Source organism: Salmo salar, chromosome ssa28, assembly GCF_905237065.1.
Source record: "Salmo salar chromosome ssa28, Ssal_v3.1, whole genome shotgun sequence".
In the NCBI taxonomy this organism is placed as follows: domain Eukaryota; kingdom Metazoa; phylum Chordata; class Actinopteri; order Salmoniformes; family Salmonidae; genus Salmo; species Salmo salar.
The window spans coordinates 37,934,916-37,949,915 of record NC_059469.1 but is presented as its reverse complement, the minus strand read 5'-3'; the positions used below and the strand labels follow the sequence as shown (position 1 = coordinate 37,949,915).

The 15,000-nt window shown below is 44.7% G+C and overlaps 1 protein-coding gene across 1 annotated transcript in view; it reads left to right on the top strand.

The window, feature by feature from the left end:
- LOC106589950 (netrin receptor UNC5B-a) overlaps window positions 1-15,000 on the top strand; it is a 239,165-nt gene that overhangs the window by 206,760 nt on the left and 17,405 nt on the right. The window contains exons 9-10 of the mRNA XM_045710301.1: window positions 2,653-2,819; window positions 7,481-7,605. Of these exons, the coding sequence (XP_045566257.1) occupies window positions 2,653-2,819; window positions 7,481-7,605 (292 nt within the window). The remainder of the gene's footprint in view (window positions 1-2,652; window positions 2,820-7,480; window positions 7,606-15,000) is intronic.

Sequence of the window (15,000 nt, the reverse complement as noted above, 5' to 3'; positions counted from 1 at the left end):
CCCCTCCATCTCCAGCACCAGTGTCACTCTCTGCCACATTGCCTCAAACGGCACCATTTTGTTTCTCTAAATTTCCCACGCACTTTCGACATTTAGATAATAAAGCGTTTGATCTTCCCATTGTGTTACCGATGGAGGACTGGTTGATTTCCAGTTTTTAAGTATATGTTTTTTCAACATGATTAATGAGAATGAGAAAAGTATCATCAAACCCATCGGGTATCTCACCGCACCTTCATATGCCATGTCTTGAAATATGCAGACAGACGGATTAAAAGTACATTTACATTGTAATACCTGTGACAGCCAACTTTCCAACTTCGCCCATAACTTTTGGACGTTATAACATTCCCAGAAGACATGGACTATCGAGTCATTGTTAGTTTTACACTGAAGGCGTGACTCTGGCGTTGTGCTGTAGAATTAGTTCATATTGTCTCTTGTATAATAAATGATATACATTAGTTTATACTGGATTCAGCGTACATTTTCCGTTAACTGTAATCTCTTTAATTACGTTCCAACATTCCCTCCATCATGTGCCAATATCAGTTATTTTTAAATCTTGGTTTTCAATAGTTGATCTTTTTTTCTAACAGGTTCTGTAACGTCCGTCGTTAGAAGAAGGGGACCAAAGCTCAGCGTGGGTTGGGTTCATCATATTTTAATAAACGTGAACCAGCAAAACAATAAACAACGAACGAACAGTATTGCAGGCTCCTCACAACCTTGCAAAATCAACTTCCCACAAAAGACAGGTGGAAAGAGGGCTCCCTAAGTATGGCTCCCAATCAGCGACAACGAAATACAGCTGTCCCTGATTGAGAGCCATACCAGGCCAACACAAAGAAATACACAACATAGAAAAAACATAGAAATACAAAAACATAGAACAATACTCAAAAACCCCGACAACACATAACAAACACTCCCCTGTCACGTCCTGACCAAACTAGAATAACAAATAACCCCTTATACTGGTCAGGACGTGGCAGGTTGTCAGTTGGATTGGCTCTCTGCAAGGTTTTATATATCTCATCTATCATATGAACATCCTTTTCTGACTCAAATAGGATTCCCTCAAGATTGAGCTCTGATCTCCAAAAGATTTCAAACAAAAATGTCAGGTTGCATGTGCTTTTAACTATCTACTTTGTTTAGTCCAACAGTGCTTTTTTAATTCTGTCATGGAAATAAATGTATTTCCCGTTACCAAGTCATTTACGGTTTCTATGACTTTAGTTTTCCATTTGGACCAATTTATCAGTGAATTCTGAAAAGATATCCAAGGATTGTTCCATAGGGTTGTGTTTTTAAGGAGTGATATCCAAGGATTGTTCCATAGGGTTGTTGTTTTTAAGGAGTGATATCCAAGGATTGTTCCATAGGGTTGTGTTTTTAAGGAGTGATATCCAAGGATTGTTCCATAGGGTTGTTGTTTTTAAGGAGTGATATCCAAGGATTGTTCCATAGGGTTGTGTTTTTAAGGAGTGATATCCAAGGATTGTTCCATAGGGTTGTTGTTTTTAAGGAGTGATATCCAAGGATTGTTTCATAGGGTTGTGTTTTTAAGGAGTGATATCCAAGGATTGTTCCATAGGGTTGTATTTTTAAGGAGTGATATCCAAGGATTGTTCCATAGGGTTGTGTTTTTAAGGAGTGATATCCAAGGATTGTTCCATAGGGTTGTGTTTTTAAGGAGTGATATCCAAGGATTGTTCCATAGGGTTGTTATTTTTAAGGAGCGATATTGTTCTTGTGGAAGGGAGGGTTATTACCCTCCTTGTGGAGGGTTATTGGCTTCATTATCCCAGTATACTAGCTACCACCAGCCAGAGGGTTATTGGCTTCATTATCCCAGTATACTAGCTACCGCCACCCAGAGGGTTATTGGCTTCATTATCCCAGTATACTAGCTACTACCAGCCAGAGGGTTATTGGCTTCATTATCCCAGTATACTAGCTACCGCCACCCAGAGGGTTATTGGCTTCATTATCCCAGTATACTAGCTACCGCCAGCCAGAGGGTTATTGGCTTCATTATCCCAGTATACTAGCTACCGCCACCCAGAGGGTTATTGGCTTCATTATCCCAGTATACTAGCTACCGCCACCCAGAGGGTTATTGGCTTCATTATCCCAGTATACTAGCTACCACCAGCCAGAGGGTTATTGGCTTCATTATCCCAGTATACTAGCTACCGCCAGCCACAGGGTTATTGGCTTCATTATCCCAGTATACTAGCTACCGCCAGCCAGAGGGTTATTTGCACAGCGGTCTAAGGCGTCACTACAGACCCTGGTTTGATTCCAGGCTGTATCACAGCAGTCTAAGGCACTGCATCTCAGTGCTAGAGGCGTCACTACAGACACCCTGGTTTGATTCCAGGCTGTATCACAACCGGCTGTGATTGGGAGTCCCATTGGGCGGGCGCACAATTGGCCCAGCGTCGTCCGGGTTCGACCGGTGTAGGCCGTCATTGTAAATAAGAATTTGTTCTTAACTTACTTGCCTGGTTAAATAAAGGTTACATTTTTTTTTTTTAACGGATCAATAAAGCATGTATTGTAACCACTTTGCTCCCAAAAATCACAATCTTGCCGATGCAACTATTAAACAACTCCCCCCTCTCTCTCCTCCTCCTCCTGCAGACAACCCTCACCTCCTCCACCCCTCTGCGCCCCCGGATCTGACGGCCACAGCGGGTACCTTCAGGGATCCTCTCTTCTCCCTGCGGCAGGGTGCCGACGACGGTCTTCACAAAATCCCCATGACAACCTCTCCCCTGCTGGACCCCTTTCCCAGCCTCAAGATCAAGGTGTGTGTGTGTGTGTGTGTGTGTGTGTGTGTGTGTGTGTGTGTGTGTGTGTGTGTGTGTGTGTGTGTGTGTGTGTGTGTGTGTATCAATCAAATGTATTGATAAAACCATTTTAATATCAGTGTCTGTCAAAGCTTTACAGTTACCTGGTCTGGACCCCAAGTAGAAGCAGAGTCATATTGGTGTATGGTATAGTAGTTATATTGGTGTATGGTATAGTAGTTATATTGGTGTATGGTATAGTAGTTATATTGGTGTATGGTATAGTAGTTATATTGGTGTATGGTATAATAGACCATATTGGTGTATGGTATAGTAGTTATATTGGTGTATGGTATAGTAGTTATATTGGTGTATGGTATAGTAGTTATATTGGTGTATGGTATAATAGACCATATTGGTGTATGGTATAGTAGTTATATTGGTGTATGGTATAGTAGTTATATTGGTGTATGGTATAGTAGTTATATTGGTGTATGGTATAATAGACCATATTGGTGTATGGTATAGTAGTTATATTGGTGTATGGTATAGTAGTTATATTGGTGTATGGTATAGTAGTTATATTGGTGTATGGTATAGTAGTTATATTGGTGTATGGTATAGTAGTTATATTGGTGTATGGTATAATAGACCATATTGGTGTATGGTATAATAGACCATATTGGTGTATGGTATAGTAGTTATATTGGTGTATGGTATAGTAGTTATATTGGTGTATGGTATAGTAGTTATATTGGTGTATGGTATAATAGACCATATTGGTGTATGGTATAGTAGTTATATTGGTGTATGGTATAGTAGTTATATTGGTGTATGGTATAGTAGTTATATTGGTGTATGGTATAGTAGTTATATTGGTGTATGGTATAATAGACCATATTGGTGTATGGTATAGTAGTTATATTGGTGTATGGTATAGTAGTTATATTGGTGTATGGTATAATAGACCATATTGGTGTATGGTATAGTAGTTATATTGGTGTATGGTATAGTAGTTATATTGGTGTATGGTATAGTAGTTATATTGGTGTATGGTATAGTAGTTATATTGGTGTATGGTATAGTAGTTATATTGGTGTATGGTATAATAGACCATATTGGTGTATGGTATAATAGACCATATTGGTGTATGGTATAGTAGTTATATTGGTGTATGGTATAGTAGTTATATTGGTGTATGGTATAATAGACCATATTGGTGTATGGTATAGTAGTTATATTGGTGTATGGTATAGTAGTTATATTGGTGTATGGTATTGTAGTTATATTGGTGTATGGTATAGTAGTTATATTGGTGTATGGTATAATAGACCATATTGGTGTATGGTATAGTAGTTATATTGGTGTATGGTATAGTAGTTATATTGGTGTATGGTATAGTAGTTATATTGGTGTATGGTATAGTAGTTATATTGGTGTATGGTATAATAGACCATATTGGTGTATGGTATAGTAGTTATATTGGTGTATGGTATAGTAGTTATATTGGTGTATGGTATAGTAGTTATATTGGTGTATGGTATAGTAGTTATATTGGTGTATGGTATAGTAGTTATATTGGTGTATGGTATAATAGACCATATTGGTGTATGGTATAGTAGTTATATTGGTGTATGGTATAGTAGTTATATTGGTGTATGGTATAGTAGTTATATTGGTGTATGGTATAATAGACCATATTGGTGTATGGTATAGTAGTTATATTGGTGTATGGTATAGTAGTTATATTGGTGTATGGTATTGTAGTTATATTGGTGTATGGTATAGTAGTTATATTGGTGTATGGTATAATAGACCATATTGGTGTATGGTATAGTAGTTATATTGGTGTATGGTATAGTAGTTATATTGGTGTATGGTATAGTAGTTATATTGGTGTATGGTATAGTAGTTATATTGGTGTATGGTATAGTAGTTATATTGGTGTATGGTATAGTAGTTATATTGGTGTATGGTATAATAGACCATATTGGTGTATGGTATAGTAGTTATATTGGTGTATGGTATAGTAGTTATATTGGTGTATGGTATAGTAGTTATATTGGTGTATGGTATAGTAGTTATATTGGTGTATGGTATAATAGACCATATTGGTGTATGGTATAGTAGTTATATTGGTGTATGGTATAGTAGTTATATTGGTGTATGGTATAGTAGTTATATTGGTGTATGGTATAATAGACCATATTGGTGTATGGTATAGTAGTTATATTGGTGTATGGTATAGTAGTTATATTGGTGTATGGTATAGTAGTTATATTGGTGTACGGTATAGTAGTTATATTGGTGTATGGTGTAATAGACCATATTGGTGTATGGTGTAATAGACCATATTGGTGTATGGTGTAATAGACCATATTGGTGTATGGTGTAATAGACCATATTGGTGTATGGTGTAATAGACCATATTGGTGTATGGTATAGTAGTTATATTGGTGTATGGTATAGTATAATAGACCATATTGGTGTATGGTATAGTAGTTATATTGGTGTATGGTATAATAGACCATATTGGTGTATGGTGTTTGTTTGGTTTATATTTATACAAAGGAAACAAAGATAGTTCTGTATAATAATTTGCCAACATTAGTAAGCTAGCTCTTCATTATGGTTTGACTATTTTATTTGAAACGTAATAATTCTATAAGTTAACCTTAAAGCCAGTAGATAGCGATTGCACCGACGTCATCCACGTATTGTTATGTGATACTCCTGATGGCGCATGAAGCCGGAAGTATTTGACATTTCAAGCCCGCCATATTGCTGAATGGCATAACAACAACAAAAAAAGGTAACTTGCAAAGGATCATGGTCGATGTAGTCCTTTTCATCCGACCAGAGAGCCAACCTTAGTGTCTATGGAGCCTCCTCTTGGTCTGTGTTATTACGTGGTTCTGTGTGACGAGAAATATAGTAGTCAGAATGGATCAGTATTTAATTAAATATTTCGATTTTTTTTGTAGCAAACTTCATTGTGGTGATTGATCATAATAAACCCAACATTAGGGCCGTTCTGGCCAAACAAATCGTAATTTACATAGGTTTTCTAGAGCAGACCAAGGCTTTTGGCACAGCTAGTAGTAACCGACCAGCGGAGCTTTAACTTAACTCTCCAGACCGGACACTGGGGGGCCTGGTGACTTAACGCTCCACACCGGACACTGGGGGGGCCTGGTGACTTAACGCTCCAGACCGGACACTGGGTGGCCTGGTGACTTAACGCTCCAGACCGGACACTGGGGGGGCCTGGTGACTTAACGCTCCAGACCGGACACTGGGGGCCTGGTGACTTAACGCTCCAGACCGGACACTGGGGGGCCTGTGACGTAACGCTCCAGACCGGACACTGGGGGGGAATGGTGACTTAACGCTCCAGACCGGACACTGGGGGGGAATGGTGACTTAACGCTCCAGACCGGACACTGGGGGGGCCTGGTGACTTAACGCTCCAGACCGGACACTGGGGGGCCTGGTGACTTAACGCTCCAGACCGGACACTGGGGGCCTGGTGACTTAACGCTCCAGACCGGACACTGGGGGCCTGTGACTTAACACTCCAGACCGGACACGGGGGGGCCTGGTGACTTAACGCTCCAGACCGGACACTGGGGGGCCTGGTGACTTAACGCTCCAGACCGGACACTGGGGGGCCTGGTGACTTAACGCTCCAGACCGGACACTGGGGGGCCTGGTGACTTAACGCTCCAGACCGGACACTGGGGGGCCTGTGACTTAACACTCCAGACCGGACACTGGGGGCCTGGTGACTTAACGCGCCAGACCGGACACTGGGGGGCCTGGTGACTTAACGCTCCAGACCGGACACTGGGGGGCCTGGTGACTTAACGCTCCAGACCGGACACTGGGGGCCTGTGACTTAACGCTCCAGACCGGACACTGGGGGGCTGTGACTTAACGCTCCAGACCCGACACTGGGGGCCTGTGACTTAACGCTCCAGACCGGACACTGGGGGCCTGGTGACTTAACGCTCCAGACCGGACACTGGGGGGCCTGGTGACTTAACGCTCCAGACCGGACACTGGGGGGCCTGGTGACTTAACGCTCCAGACCGGACACTGGGGAGGCCTGTGACTTAACGCTCCAGACCGGACACTGGGGAGGCCTGTGACGTAACGCTCCAGACCGGACACTGGGGGGCCTGGTGACTTAACGCTCCAGACCGGACACTGGGGGGCCTGGTGACTTAACGCTCCAGACCGGACACTGGAGGGGGCCTGGTGACTTAACGCTCCAGACCGGACACTGGGGGGACTGTGTATTAACACATGAACAAATTAATGATCTGTGAAGACTCAATAAACCCGAATGGTAACACACAGTAACACTTTACTGACAGTCGACAGATATGAAGCCTTATCTTTACATAAGCATGTTAAATCATTTAGAGTGTTTTGAAATAGAATATCAGTTTAATGAATAGACCCCTGGACTAAAATACGGTTCAGTGGACATTCAGTCGGTAGAGCATAGTGCTTGTAACGCCGGGATAGTGGGTTCGATTCCCGGGACCACCCTACGTAAAATAAACGTATGCATGACTGTAAGTGGCTTTGCGTAAAAGCGTCTGATAAATGGCATATTATTATTATTATTATATATATATATATATATATATGTTTGTTTTCCTAAAATAAAGATGTACAACTCGTCTACCCTATCGTCCCTGGAGCTACCAGCAGAGGGCCGCGGCGACCCTGAGCTCCTCGGCCTGAGACGCGTTGGCGTGGGCAGCACCATGGGCAGTACTGTGGCATGGGACAGGTAAGATATACACCTGTATGCATGCGTGCACGCACACACACACACAGTAACATACGCACACACACACAATGTCCTCTCAAACACGCATGCAGACACACACACAGTGGTGTAAAATACTTTAAAGTACTACTTCAGTAGTTTAATAACACAGTAATAACACTGAATACCTAGAATAATATATAGTAATAACACGTTAATAACACAGTAATAACACTGAATACCTAGAATAATATATAGTAATAACACGTTAATAACACAGTAATAACACTGAATACCTAGAATAATATATAGTAATAACACGTTAATAACACAGTAATAACACTGAATACCTAGAATAATATATAGTAATAACACGTTAATAACACAGTAATAACACTGAATACCTAGAATAATATATAGTAATAACACGTTAATAACACAGTAATAACACTGAATACCTAGAATAATATATAGTAATAACACGTGGGTAGTTGTTCCACCACTACACAAACACCAGTAACACACCATCCCCCAACACAGTTAATACACACACCATCCCCCAACACAGTTAACACACACACCATCCCCCAACACAGTTAATACACACACCATCCCCCAACACAGTTAATACAAACACCATCCCCCAACACAGTTAACACACACACCATCCCCCAACACAGTTAACACACACACCATCCCCCCAACACAGTTAATACAAACACCATCCCCCAACACAGTTAATACACACACACCATCCCCCAACACAGTTAACACACACACCATCCCCCAACACAGTTAACACACACACCATCCCCCAACACAGTTAACACACACACCATCCCCCAACACAGTTAACACAAACACCATCCCCCAACACAGTTAATACACACACCATCCCCCAACACAGTTAATACACACACCATCCCCCAACACAGTTAACACACACACCATCCCCCAACACAGTTAACACACACACCATCCCCCAACACAGTTAATACACACACCATCCCCCAACACAGTTAATACACACACCGTCCCCCAACACAGTTAATACACACACCATCCCCCAACACAGTTAATACACACACCATCCCCCAACACAGTTCATACAAACACCATCCCCCAACACAGTTCATACACACACCATCCCCCAACACAGTTAATACACACACACCATCCCCCAACACAGTTAAAACACACACCATCCCCCAACACAGTTAATACACACACCATCCCCCAACACAGTTCATACACACACCATCCCCCAACACAGTTAATACACACACCATCCCCCAACACAGTTAATACACACACCATCCCCCAACACAGTTAATACACACACCATCCCCCAACACAGTTAATACACACACCATCCCCAACACAGTTAATACACACACCATCCCCCAACACAGACAACACACACACCATCCCCCAACACAGTTCATACACACACCATCCCCAACACAGTTAATACACACACCATCCCCCAACACAGTCAACACACACCATCCCCCAACACAGTTCATACACACACCATCCCCCAACACAGTTAACACACACCATCCCCCAACACAGACAACACACACACCATCCCCCAACACAGTTAATACACACACCGTCCCCCAACACAGTTCATACACACACCATCCCCCAACACAGTTAACACACACACCATCCCCCAACACAGTTAATACACACCATCCCCAACACAGTTCATACACACACCATCCCCCAACACAGTTAATACACACACCGTCCCCCAACACAGTTCATACACACACCATCCCCCAACACAGTTAATATATACACCGTCCCCCAACACAGTTCATACACACACCATCCCCCAACACAGTTAACACACACCATCCCCAACACAGTTAATACACACACACCATCCCCCAACACAGACAACACACACACCAGTAACACACCATCCCCCAACACAGTTCATACACACACCATCCCCCAACACAGTTCATACACACACCATCCCCCAACACAGTTCATACACACACCATCCCCCAACACAGTTCATAACACACACCATCCCCCAACACAGTTAATACACACACCATCCCCCAACACAGTTCATACACACACCATCCCCCAACACAGTTCATACACACACCATCCCCCAACACTGTTAATACACACACCATCCCCCAACACAGTTCATACACACACCATCCCCCAACACAGTTCATACACACACCATCCCCCAACACAGTTCATACACACACCATCCCCCAACACAGTTCATACACACACACCATCCCCAACACAGTTCATACACACACCATCCCCCAACACAGTTATACACACACCATCCCCCAACACAGTTCATACACACACCATCCCCCAACACAGTTAATACACACACCGTCCCCCAACACAGTTATACACACACCATCCCCCAACACAGTTAACACACACACCATCCCCCAACACAGTTAATACACACACCGTCCCCCAACACAGTTCATACACACACCATCCCCCCAACACAGTTAATACACACACCATCCCCCAACACAGTTAATACACACCATCCCCAACACAGTTCATACACACACCATCCCCCAACACGGTTAATACACACACCGTCCCCCAACACAGTTCATACACACACCATCCCCCAACACAGTTAATATATACACCGTCCCCCAACACAGTTCATACACACACCATCCCCCAACACAGTTAACACACACCATCCCCAACACAGTTAATACACACACACCATCCCCCAACACAGACAACACACACACCAGTAACACACCATCCCCCAACACAGTTCATACACACACCATCCCCCAACACAGTTCATACACACACCATCCCCCAACACAGTTCATACACACACCATCCCCCAACACAGTTCATACACACACCATCGCCCCAACACAGTTAATACACACACCATCCCCCAACACAGTTCATACACACACCATCCCCCAACACAGTTCATACATACACCATCCCCCAACACGGTTAATACACACACCATCCCCCAACACAGTTTATACACACACCATCCCCCAACACAGTTCATACACACACCATCCCCCAACACAGTTCATACACACACCATCCCCCAACACAGTTCATACACACACCATCCCCCAACACAGTTCATACACACACACCATCCCCCAACACAGTTCATACACACACCATCCCCCAACACAGTTCATACACACACCATCCCCCAACACAGTTCATACACACACCATCCCCCAACACAGTTCATACACACACCATCCCCCAACACAGTTAATACACACACCGTCCCCCAACACAGTTCATACACACACCATCCCCCAACACAGTTAATACACACACCGTCCCCCAACACAGTTAATACACACACCATCCCCCAACACAGTTAATACACACACCATCCCCAACACAGTTAATACACACACCATCCCCCAACACAGTACATACACACACCATCCCCCAACACAGTTCATACACACACCATCCCCAACACAGTTAATACACACACCATCCCCCAACACAGTCAACACACACCATCCCCCAACACAGTTCATACACACACCATCCCCCAACACAGTTAAACACACACCATCCCCCAACACAGTCATACACACACCATCCCCCAACACAGTTAATACACACCATCCCCAACACAGTTCATACACACACCATCCCCCAACACAGTTAATACACACACCATCCCCCAACACAGTTAATACACACACCATCCCCCAACACAGTTCATACACACACCATCCCCCAACACAGTTCAACACACACCATCCCCCAACACAGTTCATACACACACCATCCCCCAACACAGTTAACACACACCATCCCCCCAACACAGACAACACACACACCATCCCCCAACACAGTTAATACACACACCGTCCCCCAACACAGTTCATACACACACCATCCCCCAACACAGTTAACACACACACCATCCCCCAACACAGTTAATACACACCGTCCCCAACACAGTTCATACACACACCATCCCCCAACACAGTTAATACACACACCGTCCCCCAACACAGTTCATACACACACCATCCCCCAACACAGTTAATACACACACCGTCCCCCAACACAGTTCATACACACACCATCCCCCAACACAGTTAACACACACCATCCCCAACACAGTTAATACACACACACCATCCCCCAACACAGACAACACACACACCAGTAACACACCATCCCCCAACACAGTTCATACACACACCATCCCCCAACACAGTTCATACACACACCATCCCCCAACACAGTTAATACACACACCATCCCCCAACACAGTTCATACACACACCATCCCCCAACACAGTTAATACACACACCATCCCCCAACACAGTTCATACACACACCATCCCCCAACACAGTTCATACACACACCATCCCCAACACGGTTAATACACACACCATCCCCCAACACAGTTCATACACACACCATCCCCCAACACAGTTCATACACACACCATCCCCCAACACAGTTCATACACACACCATCCCCCAACACAGTTCATACACACACACCATCCCCCAACACAGTTCATACACACACCATCCCCCAACACAGTTAATACACACACCATCCCCCAACACAGTTCATACACACACCATCCCCCAACACAGTTAATACACACACCATCCCCCAACACAGTTATACACACACCATCCCCCAACACAGTTCATACACACACCATCCCCCAACACAGTTAATACACACACCGTCCCCCAACACAGTTCATACACACACCATCCCCCAACACAGTTAACACACACACCATCCCCCAACACAGTTAATACACACACCATCCCCAACACAGTTCATACACACACCATCCCCCAACACAGTTAACACACACCATCCCCAACACAGTTAATACACACACACCATCCCCCAACACAGACAACACAATACACACCATCCCCCAACACAGTTCATACACACACCATCCCCCAACACAGTTCATACACACACCATCCCCCAACACAGTTCATACACACACCATCCCCCAACACAGTTCATACACACACCATCCCCCAACACAGTTAATACACACACCATCCCCCAACACAGTTCATACACACACCATCCCCCAACACAGTTCATACACACACCATCCCCCAACACGGTTAATACACACACCATCCCCCAACACAGTTCATACACACACCATCCCCCAACACAGTTCATACACACACCATCCCCCCAACACAGTTCATACACACACCATCCCCCAACACAGTTCATAACACACACCATCCCCCAACACAGTTCATACACACACCATCCCCCAACACAGTTCATACACACACCATCCCCCAACACAGTTCATACACACACCATCCCCCAACACAGTTAATACACACACCATCCCCCAACACAGTTAACACACACCATCCCCCAACACAGTCAACACACACACCATCCCCAACACAGTTAATACACACACCGTCCCCCAACACAGTTCATACACACACCATCCCCCAACACAGTTAACACACACACCATCCCCCAACACAGTTAATACACACCATCCCCAACACAGTTCATACACACACCATCCCCCAACACAGTTAATACACACACCGTCCCCCAACACAGTTCATAACACACCATCCCCCAACACAGTTAATACATACACCGTCCCCCAACACAGTTAATACACACACCATCCCCCAACACAGTTAACACACACCATCCCCAACACAGTTAATACACACACCATCCCCCAACACAGACAACAAATAACACACCATCCCCCAACACAGTTCATACACACACCATCCCCCAACACAGTTCATACACACACCATCCCCCAACACAGTTAATACACACACCATCCCCCAACACAGTTCATACACACACCATCCCCCAACACAGTTAATACACACACCATCCCCCAACACAGTTCATACACACACCATCCCCCAACACAGTTCATACACACACCATCCCCCAACACGGTTAATACACACACCATCCCCCAACACAGTTAATACACACACCATCCCCCAACACAGTTCATACACACACCATCCCCCAACACAGTTCATACACACACCATCCCCCAACACAGTTCATACACACACCATCCCCCAACACAGTTCATACACACACACCATCCCCCCAACACAGTTCATACACACACCATCCCCCAACACAGTTCATACACACACCATCCCCCAACACAGTTCATACACACACCATCCCCAACACAGTTAATACACACACCATCCCCAACACAGTTCATACACACACCATCCCCCAACACAGTTCATACACACACCATCCCCCAACACAGTTCATACACACACCGTCCCCCAACACAGTTAAACACACACCATCCCCCAACACAGTTCATACACACACCATCCCCCAACACAGTTCATACACACACCATCCCCCAACACAGTTAATACACACACCATCCCCCAACACAGTTCATACACACACCGTCCCCCAACACAGTTAACACACACCATCCCCCAACACAGTTAATACACACACCATCCCCCAACACAGACAACACACACACCATCCCCCAACACAGTTAATACACACACCATCCCCAACACAGTTCATACACACACCATCCCCCAACACAGTTAATACACACACCGTCCCCCAACACAGTTCATACACACACCATCCCCCAACACAGTTCATACACACACCATCCCCAACACAGTTAATACACACACCATCCCCCCAACACAGTTAATACACACACCATCCCCCAACACAGTTAATACACACACCATCCCCCAACACAGTTCATACACACACCATCCCCCAACACAGTTCATACACACACCATCCCCCAACACAGTTAATACACACACCGTCCCCCAACACAGTTCATACACACACCATCCCCCAACACAGTTAATACACACACCATCCCCCAACACAGTTAATACACACACCATCCCCCAACACAGTTAATACACACACCATCCCCAACACAGTTAATACACACACCATCCCCCAACACAGACAACACACACACCATCCCCCAACACAGTTCATACACACACCATCCCCCAACACAGTTAATACACACACCATCCCCCAACACAGTCAACACACACCATCCCCCAACACAGTTCATACACACACCATCCCCCAACACAGTTAACACACACCATCCCCCCAACACAGACAACACACACACCATCCCCCAACACAGTTAATACACACCATCCCCAACACAGTTCATACACACACCATCCCCCAACACAGTTAATACACACACCGTCCCCCAACACAGTTAATACACACACCATCCCCCAACACAGTTCATACACACACATCCCCCAACACAGTTAACACACACCATCCCCCAACACAGTTCATACACACACCATCCCCCAACACAGTTAATACACACACCGTCCCC